The sequence below is a fragment of the Doryrhamphus excisus genome, linkage group LG1, assembly GCF_037039965.1.
Source record: "Doryrhamphus excisus strain RoL-2023G ecotype Guam linkage group LG1, RoL_Dexc_Guam_v1.1, whole genome shotgun sequence".
NCBI lineage: Eukaryota > Metazoa > Chordata > Actinopteri > Syngnathiformes > Syngnathidae > Doryrhamphus > Doryrhamphus excisus.
Window position 1 is genome coordinate 23,973,345 of NC_136357.1, and position 22,550 is coordinate 23,995,894.

Sequence of the window (22,550 nt, forward strand, 5' to 3'; positions counted from 1 at the left end):
TCACCTTCTCTTTCTTCACTTCCCTGCTCCCACTCCACCCACATAGTTATTACTTGTGATGTAAACAAAACCTGTGGCAACATGCAGATCAGATGGCACAAAGGAACTTTGTTAGTGCGATAAACTACCATGGTACCCATTATGTCATTGTATGATCATATCACCTCGTACTTCGGTACGTGACAAAAAAAACTTAAACTATATTAGGAAAGCAGGAAGTGAACAAATGTAACAGTTACTGATTGTAAAAGTACCAGATGGAGGGGTAGGATTTAATAAGCTTTGCTTCTTCCTACTCCTTTTTGACATGTGGAACTGGGAACTGATTATGGGATGCATTCAATTGTAATCTGATGCATGTTCAAATTAAATAAAACCATTACCATTACCATTACATACTTTGATGGCTGGCCATCTAGACATTTCAGGCATGTGAATAATAGTATCATCTTAGCCACTCCAAAGAAAAAATCCTGGTTCTGCCACTGCTGTTAAAGTTGACACCTACTCTTATAGGAAATGCTATTTGCAAGTCAGAATTTTCACCATGCATCATGCTCAATTGACAAAAAGATAATTGTGGGTTTGTGTGCAGATGTTAAATGTTTCATCTACATCAGTAATAGATGTCTGGCACCAGTCCAGGGTTTAATCTGCCTTTGGTGCAAAGTCAGATGGGACAGGCTTCTATTCCGTACAACAGAAATGGCCCAAAATGGGTGACAAGACATTAAACATTAAGACAACATAACAGTGCAAGTTGTATTTAGGCTGATCAGCAGGAACCCCCGGTTTGATTGAAGTCCTTCCAAACCCACAGAAGATCAGTATTATCATCCAAAGTGGTGGCAACTAGTCTGGAATAAGAACAGCGATTGTACGGCACAGGAAAGACCTGGAAGTCATCACAATTCGGAGGGTCTGTGAGAGGGATGTCCAAGTATTCCATGCACAAGCCCAAGTACACATCCTCGATGTAAATGGCTTTGACGTGCCTTGAAGCCTCTAAAAGCTTTTTCGGCAGGTCCAAAGACAGTGCATATGCCAGACCCAAAGCGTAACGCGGGTACTGAGATTTCGGGTAAATATCCACTGGTAGGTACCACTTGGAGGTGTGAGTTCTTTGGACGGCTGCTTCTCTAGCCACAAGACCAGTCATGTAGTTTGTCTTTGGAGCATTCAGCAACATGGTAACGAGATTTGGCACATTGAGGAAGATATCAGAATCAATCTTCATGGCATAAGAGACTTCAGAGCAATAGAAGTTGAGCCACTCTAGCATCACCATGGTTTTGATGGTCAGGTTATTGTAGCAGTCCTGGAAATTGCTCTGGATGAGGTCCTGGTGTTTGATGCTCTCTTGCTGCAGATCTTCTTCCATATGTGGCACCGGTTCTCCAGTATGGAGCCCCAACAAGAAAAGGACAGTTACCACTTTGCCCAACACCACCCCGTTGCCACCCCAGGTCCTGCGGATGATGTCACGCTGTCGCCTGTTGTGAGGCGCCACAGGAACCATGAGAACCAAAAAAGATTTCTGATCCTCACATTTTTTTGGCTCATTTATAATGAAGTGATACTCATGGGGGTATGCCACGATGTATGGACTTTGAATAACTGCAGACATTTCAGAAGTAACTCCAATAATGGAAATGTTGTTTGTTGAAACATTGATAAACATTTCATTTTGTGAACATTTGCTTGTCCTATATTGCATTAACAATTTAGGTATCCAGTTAAACGCAAAGTCCTCCATGTTTCTGCTGCAGTAAAATAAAAGTACTGACAGAGCCAGAATAAAAAAAAGAGAGCGGCGTCGTCTTCCACCCCAACACCTCCTTTGTGGGGCTGCATGTCTGCTGAGTCGAAAGAGAAAGGGTCAGTTAGATTGATCTGTCAAATGATATGTGTGTTGATTATAAATAACCATAATCAACACAAAAATCAACAAGATGGTGCCTTCAAGTACTGTGAAGCAGAGTGTGACAAAACGCTGCTGACATTAAACATGCAACAACTGTGGGATTTGTAACTATATTATTTTTGGAATTAAAAATAAATAAATAAATAAAACAACAACAATAATAATAATAAATAATAAGTAACAAATAATAAATAATAGTGAATAATAATAAAATAAATAATAAAATAATTTATAATGTAAATAAAATGTACATTTCTTTACTTATATTTTGTTGTAGTTATTGTTTTAGTTGCGTATCAAATCATGTACCACAAAGAGATTTACATCCCTACTTTAACTGTGGATAAAAACTACACTCTGAAACAAATGGAAACACTCCCCCCCCCCCCCCCCCATAATAGTTGGCTTAAGGAAGTTATTACTGACATTAAACTAGTAAAACTTTTCTCACTTCAGTAGGGCCTGGCAGCCCTTTATGGACTACCTGCATAGAACTGTCATCCTTGTAATTGTTTAACTGTCACTTTTGTACCTTATTTACTTATTCATATATATATATATGTGCTCATATAGTCTGTGTTTATTAACGTAGGTTGCATCATGTTCGCAGCAACCTTGGTTGTTGTTAAGTCTTGTAGAAAAGAAAGAATATTCAATAAAAAGTTGTGTACAAAAAATAAATCAACACATCTTATTTTGAGCTGACACTGTTATAAAAAAAACATGTTTGTGTAAGTGTGAGGTGTCACTTGCTCACATTTTGTTTTTGCTGAATGTTTATGGGCAAGTTTAAGCACTAATATGCTAATAATAAAGAAAAATAGTAATACCAAAATATGCTTGCTGACTGTATTGTTTTATATAATGGACCATAGGTCCGAAATTAATTTGCCTTTACATAAAATTTGATGTAATTATTACTGTAGTTGCAATTCAAATCATTTACTACAAGGAGTTCCCCTACTCATAATCAATTAAAATGTGACGAATTAACTAAGTTAACTATGGACAAAATGCAATGAAACCAAATATTTTAACTGAGTGACAGCCCTAATTATTATTAATTAATATATTTTTGGAAAAAAAAAACCATGACAGAGTGAAGCCGTGAAGCGTTATGGCTAGCAACCTCATACATATATTTTTTTATGTCTGTTTATAAAGACATTTATGCATCTTTATAAACAGAGGGGTGTTTATAAATATGTTTATGCATCGTACTAAATAACTTCCAGGGCTGTTAAAAATAATACAATAATGGTGGTAATCAATCTGAACGCGTCTTCTGCCTTACATTTGTAATTTACTTCATTTTTATTGCGGTTACTTTATTCCCTTTCAATCCTTTTTCACAGTGGTTAATATTACGGGCAGGATTTCCCATGAAAATGCAGGTTATGCATGTGGACGTTAGACACCCCTGGTCCACTCCTTTCCCACGTCTGCTGTCATTAGGCAGGTGATAATAAGTAGTGGTTCGGTAGCAAAGCTAGGTGACATGATAAAACGTTTAACAATGTTCCATTTTGACCGAATACAATACACACCTTTCACAACTCTCTTGCATGTCCATGCTCTCCTCACGATGAAGGTCCATTTCCAAAGTAGAGAAAAAACACAAGCTCCACTGAAAAGTTCAACCTTTGTTTGCCCCTCCTCGTCTATCCAAAATAGAATAATAATAAATAGTCTGAGGTCAACTAACTCATCTGTCCTCAGAGCTGTTGCCTTCTTATTGCATGAACAACACTTGCTAAAACATGTTGGAAGAAATGTGCATGCGTGTCAATGCATGCACCTCTGCTTGGGGGTGTGGAGCAAATAGCTGACTTATGATGTTTTGTAGCAGGGACATCACTAGGATTGAAATGGGGCTCTTTAGCATGGAATGCACTCGGTACGCTGGAAAATGTTGTAATGGTAATGGTTTATTTCATTTGAACATGCATCAGATTACAATTGAATGCATCCCATAATCAGTTCCCAGTTCCACATGTCCAAAAGGAGTAGAAAGAAGCAAAGCTTATTAAATCCTACCCCTCCATCTGGTACTTTTACAATCAGTAAGTGTACATTTGTTCACTTCCTGCTTTCCTAATATAGTTTAAGTTTTTTTATTTATTTATTTTTGTCCCGTACCAAAGTATGAGGTGATATGACCATACAATGACATAATGGGTACCATAGACTTCATCATTTATTTGAAGAGCATTTATCGGGAAAGCGTTCCTTTCCTCTCTTAAAGGGATAGTTCAGAGTTTTTTGTACATGAAGTTGTATGACATACCACTCAGCAGTGTAATCAATGAAATCCAACCACAACTGGGCTCACATGACCAAGTCGCTGTTGATGGACTTACACTGCTGAAGGGAATGTTATACAACTTAATGTCAAAAAATCCCAACTATTCCTTTATCTCTTCAGGATATCATTTTACTAAAAATAACTTTCAACTTTTAAATAACGAGGGGGGTCGGTTTGTAGTAAATGTAGGTTTATCATCTACAGAAATTGGGGTGTTTTTAAATTTTTGACCGGTAGTGTATATTGATTAATTAATTAATTTCCAAGAGAAATTATTTCAGTCCAGAGGGTGGCTGTTTGCATAAACATTATCAATATTTTAAAGTACCAAGGCACCATGTGGTACAACATACATATTTTACAAAGGATAAAAGAACCAATAACTGTCACTATGTGGAACGACAAATAAAGTCAAACCTCGGTTTTGTACTCCATGGTTTTTGTATGATTTGGCAAACATCTTTTCTAACATTTTGCTTTGTTTTTCATACAATAAACAAACTAAAACGGACGTTTGTCCTGCAAAATCCTGTGCAGGATTCATTATCATTATTGAGCACGACTGCTAAATAACCCGTGATAATGCTGTGAGTGGCAGCAATGTGATGAATAAGATGAGAAACACAATTGAATTCAATCTCACCAAGATGTACAGGACATCCACATCAACAATAGGTTCCATCCATTCCTCATTTTTAATTATTTCACATTGTTTCCTGCAACTAAAACTAGAATTACAGTATTCTCTATAGAAATGTAACTGTTGATTATATATATATTTTTTCTGGAACTGATTAAATGGAATGACATTATTTCCTAAGAGAAGAATGTCCTTGATATTTCATCTAGACAAATTAATGATGAAAACCGATGTATTGGAAAAATCTAACGCTGAACCACAATAAACACCGAGTAATAAAAAAAAAACCTAATCTAACTCCAAAGTGACAAGTCAGTGAGTAAATAGCAGTGCAAAAGAATACATTTATTTCCCCTATAAGACAGACAATTATTTTATTATATTAATAAAATATCTTTATAGATGTGTTCATATTTGAACATTCATATACAGGTGGTCCTTGGTTTACAAGACCTATGACCCATTGTAAGTCGAAACGTATACCCAAATTAACATTAAATCAGTTCCACTGCACATGTAAGACAGGATGGAAATAAAACAGTAATAAAAACACTTAATACGTGAAATAAATGTAACAGTAAACCAAAAAAAAGAACAAAAAAACATTACATGCTAAGTCATTACTGTTGCTTACAAAGGAGCAGATTTTTTCACATGCTCAAGGATCCTGTAGGGACCTGGGAGTGAAGTGTTGTGTAAAAGGGTTTTGTGATTTTCAACCGTTTTTGAACATGTGTCCTGTGTGTGTGTGTGTGCATGCGTGCGTGAGACGAGGATCGCATTCCAGAGATTGTTGATGGAACACATCCTTGTCATCCTTCCAGCATCCGGGTAGATATCATAATACCATCTTCACCCTTACATAGTCTTCCACCTTATTCGGTAAATAGTTCTCAAGTGAGTCTTGTGCTTGCGGACCAAAATAACATTTATGGGAACACATCCATAACCACAAAACGGTAAACCGGGGCTCACCGGTATATGTTTTACACTAGTCTTGGCAGAGCTCAGGCTTTTTTAGATACATTTTTCTTTTGCAGATTTAAACGTTTGAATTCACCATTAAACAGTCAATCTTCTAAAAAGTTAAATCCTAATAGGTAAAAGTTATTTGGTGCATTAATATTTTTATTATGTGGATTTGTTAGTATAAAAATGTGCCAAAATCACCAATGCCATTGCGTCTGAACTGGTTGCCATGGATAGAGACAAATACCTGGTGGGAAATCAGGTCTTGCAGACTTACACTACATGATGTGTGCCATTTCTTGGCTGATTCTGTGTGATGACTATTCTCTGTCAACTCGGGTGGAACATCCAAGTTTGTCGTCTGGCTTGGTGCGGCAACTGGGTGTCCAGTGCCATCATCTAGACAAGGAAGACAATTGATGAGAACATAACCCCTATTTGCGGTTAAAATGAACGTAGTGGAACCTCAGTCAGCATATGTCCCGGTTAAATTAAATTTGCTAAAAATGTTGCCTAGGTTTGCATACAATTCTCTGGCGAGAGTACAATATGGCTTGTTGTGTTATTAATACGTTGTAAGTTGTATGACATCCTCATCGCAGTGTAGTGCAACCCGTGAGCCGAGTTCTGGTGGGATTTCGGTGATGAACAAAGTTCCGGTTAGTTCGTGGGGCCACTGAAGTAAAGACTTGGGTTTCCCACAACAATATGAGTTCAATAGTGTACATTAGCATTACAAGAATGCCTCCGTGAAAAAAAGACCTCACAATCTCTCTGCATTACTCTCTCTCCCATTGTATGGCTGTCGCCTGCCGCCATTGTTATGTTCCACAATGTTTATATGCACTGACCGCTGCGATGCAAAACAATGTAACATAAGATGTTCATTTATCAATTTAATTCACCATTTGTTGGATTTACATTACTTTTATGGGAGCAATCGATTTGTTTTAGAGTACATTTGGGCTGGAGCCTATCCTTCTGGAACAGATTCATGATACTAACCAAGGTTCCACTGTACTTGAATGACCAGTCTCCAATGGAGTATCATCTACTCTTTACCTTTGTAAACGCATTTGTCAAGCGTAACATTCCTGTCTTGACGGTGTGAGGGTTTCACAAGAATCACGCCATAACCCTCGTTGTTGTGAATCACATTGTTTTCCATGGTAATTGAAGGGGTCGCATTCACTTCATCTGCAAAGTCCTATAAATCATGAAAATATACAACGTGAAACAATCCAAGGTTGATGAATTTTGTGAGCATTATCTTATCTCACATGCATGAAGAGCGATCGCATTACAGTATATATATGTGTATATATACATACATACATACACATATCTATATAATCCACCCTGGAAAAAGAAGGGTACAAATGAATCGTTAAAAGCCCCCTATGTATTGTACCTTGATAAGAATGCCATCCTTGCAGTGGTGAATGCCATTGCCAACCAGAGTGCAAACACTGCTACGTGAAATCTCAATACCGGCTCCCTGCAGAGATGAATAGCATGCCGCGTCCATGTTATTATCATGTCATAACTGTTAAATGATTAACTGTTGATTATTACAAACCCAAACATTTCAAAACAATGAGCATGAACAGTGACAGCAGTAGAGGTTAATACACATTCACTCATAATTACTAACTGTTGTTACTTTTACCAGTACTAAGTACAGAGAAAATGTGTTTGAAAACTGTCTGGATAGCTAAGCAGATGGCTCTCCAGCATCATTTTTAATAGTATTATTTTCAGAACTCCAATCACCTTGGATCCATATAGATCACACATTTTCATACTGAGCTGAGCAGATGTTTGGACAACAACCCCAGCTGTCTCACACTGGAGCACACAATTCTCCATGGACAGGTAGCCCTTTCGCACACCTGGTGAAAAAAAAAAAAAAAAAATTGTTATTTTTATGGTCAGAAACAAAAACATAAGTAATGTTGCAGCAGTGAAGGAGTCAGGCACAGTAATGGCAGCATAGTGTTTTGCTCCGAGCAGTGCTGCTTCACCAATCAATTTAAATACATAATGCTGCCAAGAAGATTGGTCAAAAATGGAGCCAGCATTATCCCAACAGCCTGTACATGTCGACATCTATTCAAATGAAACTTGCATTCACCACCACATGGAGTAGTTTGCGCACTCTCCCTACGAGCTGTGCTCAAAGAAGACATTGCACCATGCATGTAAAACGGATTCTCATAATGTTATAACCATGCGAGAGATGATCAGTGACTTATGGACATTTATTTATAAACAGGATATAGTCCCACGTGGGACCCTGTTGAAAGCCATGCGTTTCAACCAATCTCGTTCAAAATTACAGATACGTATTTGCTTGTCAATCCACTGGGCCTACATTTACAGTGGGTCTTTGGTCGAGCGCACTTAACTTTGTGAAAATCTGACTCATGGAGTTTAATAACAGCACTATCGTTACTGAAGCCTCCTAAAAATATATCACCGACTTCATAACTAATCTGCAGCGCAGTGAGAGTGTTGCAGAGTGACAAGGGAAGGCGTGAGATAAACAAATAAGCAATGAGGATTGGCTATGGTTTAGTAAAATTGTGTCTTCAGGTAATGCAATAGTTACTTTCACTGGTAACTAGTTACTTTTGTAGTGGAGTAGCTCAGTTACTTTTTTGGAGAAGTAGTCGCTTGGCAGTAACTATAACTAATTACTTTTTTAAAGTAACGTGACTAACACTGTGTTTAGTGAACAAGTCAAGTCAAGTCCAACACCTTTCAAACGTTATTTGGTCGTGTTGAGTCAGAAGAGCTAGCTGTAAGTAACAATGTTTCAGTGTTCAAACTGTGTTTATTTTGGGTAAGTAATCAGACAAAACGAGCTTGGCAGCTGTCTGAAAGTCCGCGGGAGAGCTTGGGAGTGTGACCAAACACAGCGGAGTGGGCATAACTGAAGGAGGGTGGTGGAGTAAATTAAACAGACAGTTTGGGCAGGAAGCAGGAAATCCATGCTTCCAGTTATTAAACTGAATACTCACATAAAATACCCTCAATAGCTTCATTCTGAATGAATTTGATGTTGGAAATTTGGACATCAGCTCCTGTGGACTCAATAAAGGAGTCCCCACTGTATTTCTTCTCAATCACCACCTCATCAGGGAGCCCAAATCCTGGCAGAAAAACAGACAAAAGCACATATGCAACAAACTTTACTCGGATCATTTAGACAGCAATTAGCACATGACTCAAACAGGGCAAAAGACCTCAACCTAACAATAGCGACTCTTTTCTGTTTTGTTTTTCTGTTTTCTGCAGAATTCAGAGTTTCAGAACCCTTGAGCTACATTACAAGATACCGTCACAAAATTAGTTCACCAACACCGCTCTTTTTTTGGTGTGGGCCTTTTTAAAGCAAGTTATTTTTGTTTTTATATGTAGCTAAGTACTAGTAGCACATCAGAGGTTGGGTGTTAAGTGTAGCTCCATCAGAGAGTGATTTAATTGGACCTGTTATTTGTTTAATATGCTACTGAGAATGTTTCCCACAAAATGGGTATGGTATAAATATGATCACAAAAACATACGCCTTTCCCTGAGTTGTCTTGAACGCTGCATAATCGTAGGATTGGACAGTAGCGGTTTGAGAGGCTTGGCAATAGCTGCATTCAGAGCTCTACCGCATGGCTACAATGGGTTTGTGTTTGTCTGTGTCCGGCAGATTCTTTTTTTTTTCTTTTTCGTTGGTCATATCGAAACGCTGGAGATCCAGCGAATACTTTAAGCCCTGAATTTGTGTTCATAAAAAACTGAAAATGATGTGTTTATCACAATCCAAATCCACAATCTACAGCTGGAAAGCAGCAAGTCAAATTCATAAAAAAGGAATGAATTTGAGTGCCGAAATGGACGATTATACATATATCCAAGCTCAACAGGAGGTGATCAGACTTTTTCTAAGTATCAGAATCAGGATACCACATACCCTCTATAGTGATGGAGTCCGGAAGGAAGATGCAGCTGGCAACACTGTACACTCCTGGGAGGACAAAGACCATGTCCCCCTGATGGCATGAATCCACCGCTGAAACAGGGTCGCTATGAAACTACGCAGACAAAAACATACACAAAGGAAAAAAAAACAGTTACATTTGGAGAAATTCACTGCCAGAAATTTCTGCACACGTGTATATTGTATATTGAACATGCTGTTGAAACACCACTTAATAGCTGTCAGTGGATGAAGTAAGTATCGCAGTAAGTCAATCTACAGTATCTATAATACAGTATTATCCTGATAGATTGTATTCATCAGACAGCATATGTCAGTGTCAGAAAAATATTAGCACATGCACACAGTATGTTTTATTTCACATTTTGTGTGCAGCAATTCAGGGATGGTTAACAGTGTGGAGAGTGCTCATGGCTAGCATGAGTTGCGGCTCCCCTGTGAATGTTGACTGCATATGTGTTCTCCGCGCCATTGCATTGTATTCTACTGCATTAACCACTAAGAGTCAGGAACATTATATTAATTAAACAATAGCCACTGCACTGCGCCTAGCGGTTAGCGTGTAGGCCACACAGATAGGAGACTTGAATTTGATTGAATCCTTGGGCATCTCTGTGTGGAGTTTGCGTGTTCTGACTCCGGCTTCCTCCCACATTCCAAAAACATGCTAGACTAATTGGCAACTCTAAATTGTCCATAGGTATGAATGCAAGTGTGGTGTGAATGGTTGTTTGTCTATATGTGTCCTGTGATTGGCTGGCGACCAGTCCGGGGTGTACCCCGCCTCTTGTCCAAAGACAGCTGGGATAGGCTCCAGCACCCCCGAAACCCTTGAGGATAAGCGCTAGAAAATGAAAGCAATAGCCACTAACTATGCTGTCAATGCTAATGTGTGAATCCTACTTCATGGAAATTCACTAATTGCAGCCGGGTGCGGAATCAATTAACCACAAAAAAACAAAAGACGTATGTATATCTTACGAATAATGAATTTATTTTACTTTTACAATATACTGAGCTAATAAAAATTAGATGCAGTCTGAAAATGGCCGTCATGCCGCAGTTTGGACACCCCTGCCTTCAGTAAACGAGTATGAGCGCGTTGCATAGGCATGTGCAATTGGTCCACTTATTCCAATTGTGCCAATAGAAGTGAAAGTGAGCACGAATCAGCGCACTCGGGGCAAACGTGCCAGACTTTAGGTGTGAAGTGGGCCCAAGCACGGTACAATTAGCATAGTGTGAGTCCACACACATTAGTGTCAAGTACGTACTTGGATTTCAGTGTCTTCTGACGAAAAGTGCGATAGAAGCCTGTCATTGAGGAGGGAGAGGAGCTGATTGGTAGTGCAGGATGCTGTGACCACATGGGCCACCTTGATGCCCGATTCTCTTTGCCCACGACTTTGGATGAACTGGTGACGAGCATTACCTTTGTAGCCAAGCACATACCTGCATTTGTAAAAAATTAATAAATAATTGAATGGATTAAGAGGTTAAAAGTGTTAATTGGTGAAATAGTAACAGCAATGTGTGTTTAAAGACAAAAACATCACTTACCTTAACAATGGATTCTCAATGATATTCAACTTGCGTTTGAATGTTTCCAACTGGTCATCAAGCTTCAGGCCCTCCACCATTGAAACATTATCCAGCTCAGAGTCTGAATCATTGCCTAGGCTGCTGCGCAGCACCGAAAACTCCTGGAAGCATTGTTCGCAGTTTTCCAGTAACGTCTTATATTCTGACACAAGACCTGCTGGAACTCTTTCCTCTAAAATGTCATAGTGACTGTGGCAAGACAAATTCAAACACGGTTTGTAAATACTTATCCATTTAACATTAAATAATAACATACCAGAGGCACTCACAGTCTTAGACGAGGCTCAACACAACGGACAAAGTAGTCAAAATCATCATCCTCATCTTCTTCATCCCAACGCCTCCAAACATGCTTGTAGAAAAATCTGAAAATGCAATGGTAAGAGTCGTATCAGAAATTGCAAGGCCTTTTACAATGCTAAGATGAAGATTTTTATCAAATATGAAGCCTGTGAAAAAAAGCCATACCTGAGGTGCTCAAGACCTAGAGCGGTCTGGTCAAAGTCCCCAGACTCATCATACACCACCTGAAGTTCAATTAGGGGCACTTTGTGCTGAGTTGCCTCCAGCAGAGCAGCCATGGTTTCCTCATTGACTTCACATCCTCTCGCCTCACATTTCAAAGGAAGCACAAGCTTCACAAAAGCTTTTAGATCACTCAGGTCTGCATCATGAACCTGAAACATAGAAAACTTTGCTACAAGTTTGTCTCAGTTTGCGTGGCATTCTCTGGTTAGCATACAATATGGCGTCCATCTTGTCGTGTTGTTAATACTAGAAACCTTTCACATTTCAACTCATACTGATAACGAATACCTGGGAATTGGAACTGGTAATCAGGGGTATCAATTTTCAGTACTTTGGTGTGTTTGTAGCAATAAAGGCTAATTTAGCAATTGAATTCTACTTTTGATTTAAGATATTTAAAAACTTGAACAAATTAAAGATCCAGCTGTTTGCATTTTTACAGTATAATAACAACATTACAGTTGTTTCAGAAATATCTTCAAAATGAAAACCCTTAACTCCAATTACAACCCGGCTCTACACATTTCTGTTCCTTTCTCCTCTTGAAAAATTGTGTGATGGTTGTCCAGGGAGGACAAATAAGTCTCAACCAAATGAGCAAGAGAGGACAAAGTCAAAATTAATAAAGGTATAATATTTTACAAATTTGAGTAGCCTTTATCACAGTTCCAGAACGTGGAACGTGGAGGACTGTAGCATGCATTTAAGCATTTTAGGGAAATTTGTTGCCACTTGTAATTGATAGCAGTCTGTGAAATTACCTCCACCAGGACATCGAATAAATCAGTGGCCCAGACAGCTTGCCAACCAGATGACAACACGACTTTCTTCAAGTAATCAGCTATGAAGGTCTTGACTTCTGAGGGCTTGCAGTCACCTAATCATACAAAAACACGGGCATGAGAAGTTGTGACGTTATTTTAGCTTTACACATTTCAAAAGCGATGCTTGTAGGTAGGTTCGAGCTCTAAACAGGGTTCCTGCGGATTTGACATTTCAAAATTCCATACTTCCATAGCCTCAGTAAATATAGGTGTATCATTGGAGCTGCAACAATTCATTGATGAATCAATGATTCACCATTTATACAATTCATCGACAATTATTTTGGTATTTGATGAATCAATCCATCTATTTTCGATGCTGCTTATCCTCATTAGGGTCACGGGGTGTGCTGGAGCCTATCCCAAATGTCTTCAGGGCAAGAGGTGGGGTACACCCCGGGGACTGGTTGCATGGGAAGCCTGTCTAAAGACATGCATACAAACTTCTCAGCATATGACACATATCAATAATTAAAATCAAATAATGCAAATTTTTCCTCTTCCTGTGAACAATCCAACCTGACACAAGGCAAAATATGTTTAACTAATGTGAATCCCCTCCAAGAAGTTACAGTAGCTTAAGGTTCTCATGACACCTAAAAAGTTTGAAAAAAAACCCCAAATAAAACAACCATACTCACTTCATAAAACATTTAACTGGCAACTATATAATACGATTGAAATGAAATTCAGATTTTGACACAGCCCCCAGCAAGTTTTCTGACTGCCACCATCTTGGCTGTGACATCACAACCAGAACACGTTCTGAAAACCAGATTCAAACAAATGTAGTCACAAAGCCAAGAAATTGACATATTCATAACAATAGCACAATAATCGCATTCATTAATATTGTGCTGTGATTGCCATAACACTCGCAAAAAAATTACCACAAGAATGTTTTTTTTTTGACTGTCAGTAAGTGACACTACGGTCATATCACCTCTTACTTCAGTACATGACAAAAATAAAATTACAAAAAAACTTCAACTATATTAGGAAAGCAGAAAGTGAACAAATGTAACTGACAGTTACTGATTGTAAAAGTACCAGATGGAGGGGTAGGATTTAATAAGCTTTGCTTCTTCCTACTCCTTTTGGACATGTGGAACTGGGAACTGATTATGGGATGCACTCAATTGTAATCTGATGCATGTTCAAATGAAATAAAACCATTACCATTACCATGCAGGAGGTACAGGGACTCATACATTAACACTAAAGTTCATGGCATTAAAGCTAACCGACCCACAGGACTGGTTATGAGTTTAGCCTAATACCATGGTGATACAGCTGCTTTAAAAGAGACCAGTTGAGGAACAGGCACGTCCGGTTTTACACTTACACAGCTTGCTAACCCACTAAACTCGCTTTGCAGAATACCCCCAAAGTAAACATCAACACAAGACGGGTCGTGTACTTTTATCTGATCACACGTGGGCAAGTGCCAACAGAGCAGACAGGCGATTCTGGTGCATGCTTATCAAATCAAGCACATATGTGTTCTCCGCACCATTGCATTGTATTCTACTGCATTAACCACTAAGAGTCAGGAACATTACATTAATTAAACAATAGCCACTGCACTGCGCCTAGTGGTTAGCATCTAGGCCACACAGCTAGGAGACTTGAATTTGATTGCACCCTTGGGCATCTCTGTGTGGAGTTTGCGTGTTCTCCCCATGCATGCGTGGGTTTTCTCCGGGTACTCCGGTTTCCTCCCACATTCCAAAAACATGCTAGGTTAATTGGCCACTCCAAATTGTCCATAGGTATGAATGTGAGTGTCAATGGTTGTTTGTCTATATGTGCCCTGTGATTGGCTGGCGACCAGTCCAAGGTATACCCGGCCTCTCGCCCGAAGACAGCTGGGATAGGCTCCAGCCCCCCCCACGACCCTCGTGAGGATAAGCGGTAGAAAATGAAGGAATGAATGAATGAATGTGTGGTAAGTTGAATGGAATATATCAAATAATCAGACTGGATTGATCCATCCATTTTCTATACCGCTTATCCTCACTAGGGTCACTGGTATGCTGGAGCCTATCCCAGCTGTCTTCGGTTGAGAGACCAGGTACACCCTGGACTGGTGGCCAGCCAATCGCAGGGCACAAAGACTCACATTCATACCTATGGACAATTTGGAGTCGCCAATTAACCTAGCATGTTTTTGGAATATGGGAGGAAACCGAAGTACCCGGAGGAAACCCACGCAGGCACGGGGAGAACATGCAAACTCAAAGCCCAAGCGGGGACTCGAACCCAGGTCTTCCAGATTTCCTGACAGTGTGGCCCACATGCTAACCAGGGAGTAGTGGTCACCATGCGGCCTCATTGACTGCATGTGAATATAAATTGTATTTGACATTCTATGCAGTTTGTGCGAGTGTCCAGTGAGTCTGAGTCTTACCAAGGATGTAGTCCTGGTAGGCTTTGAACCTCTCATAAAACAGAAGGCGGCCTGTCTGAAAAGTGTCTGGCAAACTTGAATGACTTCCTCCACTGCGCTCGAATCGCTGAAGCTGCGTCCCTGTCTTTTCCACGTTGAAGTGGTTTGTGCCACTGTCTTCATCTTCACCATTACTTCCAGCCTCATCACTCTCTTGACCTTCATTTTGGAACAGAGCTGTAAAAATAGAAAGAAATGGTTGAATAAAAGACATGCATGTACTTTTTAAGTTAGTCTGGTCAAAGACAGTTTACAATATTTAACTTTTCTGACTGATTAATCTAAAATGAAACGATGCAGAGGCCACTACGCCCTTTCTCTCTTTTTTAAAAAGATGCGTATGACAATCATAATGTTGTATGTTTCATTTCTACATAAAATATTCTTTGGGGTTCAATAAAATGGAGCTGTGGACCATAAATGCCCCCCAGGCCACACTTTGGAAAGCCCCACAACAGTGTTTTCAGACACCAGCACTGTATTTGACTGTTTATTATTTATTTGACTGTAAATAATAAAGCATTGAGTCTTGGTAAAGCACAGTGCACAGTTCAGTGCTACTATATGCTATGCACAGTTCATACGTTGTGACCGTAACAATAATTTGTCTGTATCTCTGTGTACAGATATACGGCATAACATTAATTAAAAATCACATATTACAAAAAACGATGATATATGGAATACCTTGAGTCACTTCCCGATTAATATGTCCGGTTTCAGAACTTCCAAAGGCGTCCCGGTCGTCCGCTTTGACAAACGATTCCAAATCAACAACAAGAAAGTCTGACACGACATTCTTCTTTTCAGCCTGATCAGGCGAACTTCCAGTTAGTGTCTTAGCATTCGTTTCTTGCTCCATTTGCAATTTTACCACGCACGAACAATCAAATATATTTCGATTAACTAAAATCATATGACGCAAAACTTGACACAGCTACTGTACATCAATTGTTCACGCCCATCTATTCAAACATTACCGCCGTTCGAAGTAGAGCAGTTCATGGAGCGGCAGTTGACATTATCGCCACCATCAGGATAGGAGTACAAATACACGAGATAAGCCACCACCACCCACATCTGCCGCCCTTTCCTCTATTTCTCATTTGATAATTAGGGGATGTGGACAACATTCGAAATCATCACGATTCTTTATCTGTCATAAAAAATACTTCCGTCATTATAATTAAGCTGTTGTTCAAGTCGCCACTATACTATTGGCATCACCATTTCCGGTACATGCTCAACTACATGAATCGATTGCGCCAATGTTTTTACAATAAAACTACACAATATTGTATTTCCCTTAATTTGTAAATAAAGTTCTTGTTAAAAAAACGCATTGACGCGCGCAAGGGATGTTGGGATATGTCGCGTTGCGATTACGTCATCAGCCCACAAATGCGTATTTATAACCAACAGTGAGTGGTATACCAAAGCTTACCTACAAGAAATACATGTTTTTTCAAATGCATAATTGTACTAAACACATAAAATACGTACTGTAAAAGATTACGTTGGACATAAAAGTGTCCCAGCGGAGTTGCCGTAGCAACACCGCGACTGATTTAGTTCCGTAGGCAGATTTGGATGCCAAAAGAAGAAAAACAAAAAGGAGAAAAATGGAGAAGTCTGACATTATGATGACCCGGGACACTAGAAATGACGATATGTTTGACAGTATTGTAATGGCGGATGAAAAGTAAGTACTGGTTTTGCTTTCAGATAATCTGTGTTTGTGTTGAAACCTACTCATTTCGTGAAGTGTGTTCTCCAATACTTGTCAACTCTCCTGTTTTCATCGGGAAACTGCCACATTTTGCCCCACTTTCACGGCACCGTCGCGTTTCAATACTTTGTCGTATTAACTTTACAAGCGTACATTTAAAAAGCTCAATACACGCTTCAGTGCAGCGTTGCGCATCCCCAGCTCTATCGCTTCTTTGCTCATTCTACATTTAGGTTACAAACTCACAAATACAACAAAACAAGATAGACGTAGTATTGGGAAACAAAATAACACGTGATTAATGTAGTAATAATGTAATTAACTTGCTGTCAATATTTAAAGTTGATATTGAGCGCCATTTTTGTGTCGGTCAGGCATGCGGGTGCTGGTGATTGTGAAGATTGTGAACATTTTGTTGATTTTCCTTGTTTTTTTTTAAATTCCCCTTATTTTCAAATACAATTGTGCATGCATGTGTTCCTTTATTCGTTAATGTTTGCCTACATGTAATTTCAATTTCATGTTGTGCACTCAGATTCCGTGGAGAAGGGTACCATGAAGGCTTTAAGAAAGGGACCTACCGAGGGCTGCAAACTGGCCTCAAACATGGAACATCTCACGGCGCTCAACTTTTCACAGAGGTGAGATATGCTACATTTGTACGATTCCATACCTAATGACCAAATGCAAAGGTTGTGTATAAGGAAATACTGTTTCAAGCGTCCTTCATTCCAAAGATATGAACCTTTTTATTCTTATTATGTACCCCGCCTCTCGCCCGAAGACAGCTGGGATAGGCTCCAGCACCCCCGCGACCCTCGTGAGGAAAAAGCGGTAGAAAATGAATGAATGAATGATGGTGATTGTAGCTGGAGCCAGTCAGAAAAGCAGACTACACCTTGGACTGCTTGCCAGTGAATAACAGGGCAAAAGCCATAATAAGTAGTATTGATTGATGTATTAATAGATTCAAGATTTATTGTTATAGTCTAGAGCAGGGGTTTCAAACTCGTGGTCTGCAGGACCTCTGTGTCATATTTTGCGGCCCGCGACTTGACATGGAAAAATAGTGTAAATGCTACCCGCAAGGTCTGAGCTACGCCTCATAAAAAGCAAGTATAAGCAATGGTAATGGTTTTACTTCATTTGAACATGGAACAGATTACAATTGAATGCATCCCATAATCACTTCCCAGTTCCACATTTCCAAAAGGAGTAGGAAGAAGCAAAGCTTATTAAATCCTACCCCTCCATCTTGTACTTTTACAATCGGTAACTGTTACATTTGTTCACTTCCTGCTATCACAATCTTCAATCACAGAACTAATAGTAAGCTCGTCAAATAGACAAATGAAAACCAAAATACAACAGTGTTTTTTTCACTGTATGAAGATGTTATCGCTATTCTGAGCCATGCATTGCGTATCATACTGTACCGTGAGGTCCCCTTAGATTCCCAGCCCTACTCCCAATGCTTCATGTGAACCAGTCTCACACAGACCCCATCTCCAGCAGCCACAGGTAAATTAAGTTTGAGCCCCTGGTCTGGAGGGTTCTAATAATGTTAAAAGCAGTATTTAAAGGGTCATAAACAGCTTCTCTATGCTCAAAATACAAAAATTCACTGTCAGGTCTGGAAACAATTGACCTGGAGCAGAACCTGGGGTCTGGAACAGAACGCATAATAATAATAATATAATATTTTAGAGAGAATAATACAAATATATTTATGAAATATATTAATATATATAAAAATAGATTTCTGTTGAAAATTTTCCCTATAATATTTTACAGAGAATAATAAAAAGTCTAATAAAGTTCTATTAATATTATTTGGAACAGACTAATTAGATTTACATGATTTCCTGTGGGAAAATGTGCCTTGTTTTTTGTATGGTTTCACTGTAGGTTCCATTTTACAGTAATATAGTATATATAGCAATATAGTTTTACATTGCCTAAATATTCTGAAATAATTCAAAATGAGGAATGGATGGAACTTATTGTTGCTGTGAACCTCCTGTACATCCTGGTGAAATTGACTTCAAAGGTGTTTCTCACCTTCTTAATCAAATTGCTGCCACTCGCAATTTTCTTTGGCCCCATGGCGGATTATTTAGCAGCCACACACAAAAATGCACATTTGACTATATACTGAGATAGTTATTTGTTTACTGGTACTCTTTTGTGTCCTTTAATCATGACAGATTTCCTTTTATTATGGCTTTGCTGTTGCATGGAAATGTCTTCTTCAACATAGAACAGATTCCAAAATAAGGTAAGTTATTTGAATCATTACATCTCGGTGTGTCTGCGTTGTTAACTTGTGTAGATTCAATCACTGACTTTTATCCAGTCATCCAATCAAGAAACAGTAAGTTGCCTTTTCATAAATAATCAAATGACAGCGATTTATTTGGTTGGACAAATAATCTGCCTGCCAGCGCTGTTTCCGACTCCTTTGACTCCTTTTGCGTGCCCAGATCATGTTAGCCCTCAGGCTCTGAGGCTGACTGGGACCATACATTTCATTTTCAACGTGTCTGAAGCTTGAAAGGATTCCAGTGCTATATGGAAAACATCCTGCATAGTGCCGGTGCCCAAGAAGCCCACCCAAAGCTTAGGTCCTTCAATAATTATTATTGTACTAACTATAGCCTAATAGTCTTTTCATTTGCAACAATATGCAATTTATCTATTTAAAAATATATACATTGGAGCAACGAATGTCCTTTTTTAATCTTGTAGTCTTACCATATTTTACAGGTACCTCGTGGTGACCACCTGGTGGCAGTGTTGACATGTTTTATGGCAACTTTTTCTTTGTGACAAGCTTTTCCTTATTGTTAAATAGTCAAGAACGACTGACATACATGTCAGCTAGCATTGGTCTACCGGTAATTAGCATTTCATATTGCATTTTATTCCTGATGATCAGCTCAAAACATGTGCAGGTGTAGTGTAACGGCCTTACTGGGTCTCTGAAGGACAATAGAATGAAACAAAAGTTGTCTTTCTGTCCACTTCTGCACCCCCTCATCGATGCCGAGCACGTTGTGGGGCAAAGAGAGGAAGTACTATTTTATTGATGACAAACAAAAGACAGGTATTACATTTACAATGTATCACATGTTTTTCTAACAATTTAAATGGACGATACCAACACTGCCGACTAGTGGCCAACATAAGTAACCGAAAAACAAACTATATTAGGAAAGCAGGAAGTGAACAAATGTAACAGTTACTGATTGTAAAAGTAGCAGATTGTGGGGTACGATTTAATAAGCTTTGCTTCTTCCTACTCCTTTTGGACATGTGGAACTGTGAACTGATTATGGGATGCATTCAATTGTAATCTGATGCATGTTCAAATGAAATAAAACCATTACCATTACCATGGAGAGGACGCTAACAAGTCAGTGCTACACTATTTACAGGGATTCAAATAGCAGCCAAAGTCCTCCAATGTGGAGCAGGCATTGGGGTTGTGAGTTTGCTGTATACAATGTTTCAGCTTACGTTTCATGAATGTTTTCTGTTTGTTAGAAAACGCATGAAGGTCCTCGATTCTCTTCTGGGTTTGATCCAAAATTGCAGCTATGATGACCCACAATCCGCAACACTCCAGGATGATGTGGGCTGTCTTCGAAGCAAATTCAAGCAGGTACCATTGTACCATTTACCAACATGTACCATTTGCTACTAGTATTGTGTAGTCCAGAACATGACATCATGTTTTTTTACTCAAAAGTAAAAGTACGCATTTTATGTTCCCACTGAGCAACAGCGGGTGCTATTGACAGGTCTGCGCCGCCCATAGACAGTCATAAGCCGGCAGGAACCAGTCAGCTTCGGAGCTACGATGTCACGGGGGTGGAGCTCGCACACGTTTCCATAGCGAGATCTGGGTTTCTAGCATAAGGCAAATGTTTCTTCATCTTCTGTTAGCCTGGATAGAAGAGGTGTGTTTATATTTTATTGTTAGTCTATTTCTACTCTATTAGTAAAGTGGATTACAATTCCTCGGGTAAATGTAAGTTATTGATAAGCCTACTGTATTGCTATGTTCTCACTTGCTATTCCATATACTCACTCGAGTGTGCTTACTCACGAACCAAACTGAGTCATGTTAACAGAATAAACACAGCATTATCTGTTATGTGCTGTTCAATTGTGGCAATTTAAAAAAGTTTGTTATTGCTAGCTAGCTTATATTAACTAATTTTGAGTTGAGTGTTAGCTTGGCGTAAGTTACGGCTGCAACAGTAGCTCGTGTTAGGGATCACTGTGCCTGTTGTGAGATCATTTAAACCAGCTGACCCTGTTTGGTGCTTGTGTGCCTCACCCAACATTACAGTAACATTACTGACTGCAAGTGACCAGTGTGCGAAATTACACCACACATCTTTGGATGCATCTTCTGAATGCCCTCTATTTGTATTAGACTTCATTCAGCAATTTTTAGGCATGAATATTACACAACTTTTCCTTACATATGACTTATATGATTTTTCTTATTCAACCACAAAACTGCATGATTTAGTCATATTTTTGAAAATGCATGATAGAGGCAAAGCTTATTCCAGAGCGCCGACATGTGGAGCTAGTAAGCTTGTTGTCGTGTGAAGCCCTGACATCATTATTGCCAGAAAAAAATAACCATAATATCTGTATACCAATACATTACATTACTGTACATTACTGTACTATTATGTATGTGTATTCCAACCACTACCCCCTTCCTCCATTGTCAGACGACTACAAAGTATGAGTTCTGTTTTCAATTTGCATTTTGAAAGATATTTAAAGTGTTTAAAGTTGGTTTTGGTTTCGTTCAGGTCTGTTCCATCCTCTGCATCCAAACAGACTTCAGGGATTACAGCAATGTCTCACATGGGACTTCTTTCTAAATATTTCTGGACAAGGAGGAGGAGATCAGCAAATAAAGGAAAGCCCTTCACTTCGTTGTGGAAATGAAGCATTGAAGGTAGCACCCAATCAAAATTCGATTCTTCCAGGGGAAATACAACTGGGATGACCCTGCACACACACCATTAAATGTTTACACCACATGACTGTATTGATAGTCATCAAAGATAGAGAATTCTTACATAATCATGCTACAGTATAGTACACATCGTTAAAATCTCTGATACTAATGTGATGTGATGGACTTTTCCACCCTTGGTTACTATGAACAGATGATATACTGGAAAGACAGTGATATTTTTAAGCTATTCCTCTCTGATTTAAGGTCATCAACCTAAGCTGACAAATGGTTGGAGTAAATGGTTGAAGTGTGAAATAAATCCAAGAAAATGGAGTTGAGTTGATTGTCTGCGAACAATTTCTCAGGTTCAGGCAGGCTCAAGTCCAAAACAAACTTGACAAATCACCATTGACACCCACAGTACCCGAGAGGATTCTCTTTTTTGGCCGGAAATTTGTTGAAATATGGGAAATGTTCTATTTAAATAGGAAGGAGACAAGAAAAAGACAAACTATGGACGTTTACTACGGGAAGAAAATGGGAGGGTTAACAGGTCAGACATTTCCAGAAATTCCAACCACCTTGCAGCACGACCA

General features: G+C 39.1%; 3 protein-coding genes across 5 annotated transcripts; 1 reads left to right on the forward strand and 2 right to left on the reverse strand.

Annotated features, from left to right (window-relative positions):
- Window positions 1-25: 25 nt before the first annotated feature.
- Window positions 26-3,645, reverse strand: LOC131132271 (beta-1,3-galactosyltransferase 1-like). 2 transcript variants are annotated; one of them, XM_058077748.2, is made up of 2 exons: window positions 3,472-3,645; window positions 26-1,859 (listed from the first exon to the last, which is right to left on the reverse strand). In XM_058077748.2, the coding sequence occupies exons 1-2, from the start codon at window positions 3,519-3,521 to the stop codon at window positions 776-778; spliced, it is 1,134 nt and encodes a 377-aa protein (XP_057933731.2). In that variant the 5' UTR covers window positions 3,522-3,645; the 3' UTR covers window positions 26-775. The 2 variants fall into 2 exon arrangements, with proteins under 2 accessions (XP_057933731.2, XP_057933732.2); XM_058077749.2 differs by having other exon boundaries at window positions 28-1,856.
- A 1,498-nt stretch (window positions 3,646-5,143) lies between these two features.
- On the reverse strand, window positions 5,144-16,489 carry shcbp1 (SHC SH2-domain binding protein 1). The gene is made up of 13 exons (XM_058077751.2): window positions 15,923-16,489; window positions 15,197-15,412; window positions 12,724-12,839; window positions 11,903-12,111; window positions 11,704-11,799; window positions 11,393-11,623; window positions 11,107-11,284; window positions 9,806-9,926; window positions 8,862-8,993; window positions 7,612-7,730; window positions 7,250-7,336; window positions 6,901-7,045; window positions 5,144-6,237 (listed from the first exon to the last, which is right to left on the reverse strand). Exons 1-13 carry the CDS (start codon window positions 16,149-16,151, stop codon window positions 6,014-6,016), a joined length of 2,103 nt encoding a protein of 700 aa, XP_057933734.2. The 5' UTR covers window positions 16,152-16,489; the 3' UTR covers window positions 5,144-6,013.
- Window positions 16,490-16,581: 92 nt separating this feature from the next.
- On the forward strand, window positions 16,582-22,307 carry lto1 (LTO1 maturation factor of ABCE1). 2 transcript variants are annotated; one of them, XM_078792360.1, is made up of 5 exons: window positions 16,582-16,656; window positions 17,500-17,605; window positions 19,172-19,242; window positions 20,511-20,628; window positions 21,803-22,307. In XM_078792360.1, the coding sequence occupies exons 1-5, from the start codon at window positions 16,604-16,606 to the stop codon at window positions 21,872-21,874; spliced, it is 420 nt and encodes a 139-aa protein (XP_078648486.1). In that variant the 5' UTR covers window positions 16,582-16,603; the 3' UTR covers window positions 21,875-22,307. The 2 variants fall into 2 exon arrangements, with proteins under 2 accessions (XP_078648486.1, XP_057933836.2); XM_058077853.2 differs by lacking the exon at window positions 16,582-16,656 and adding an exon at window positions 16,663-16,937 and having other exon boundaries at window positions 21,803-22,306.
- Window positions 22,308-22,550: the final 243 nt, after the last annotated feature.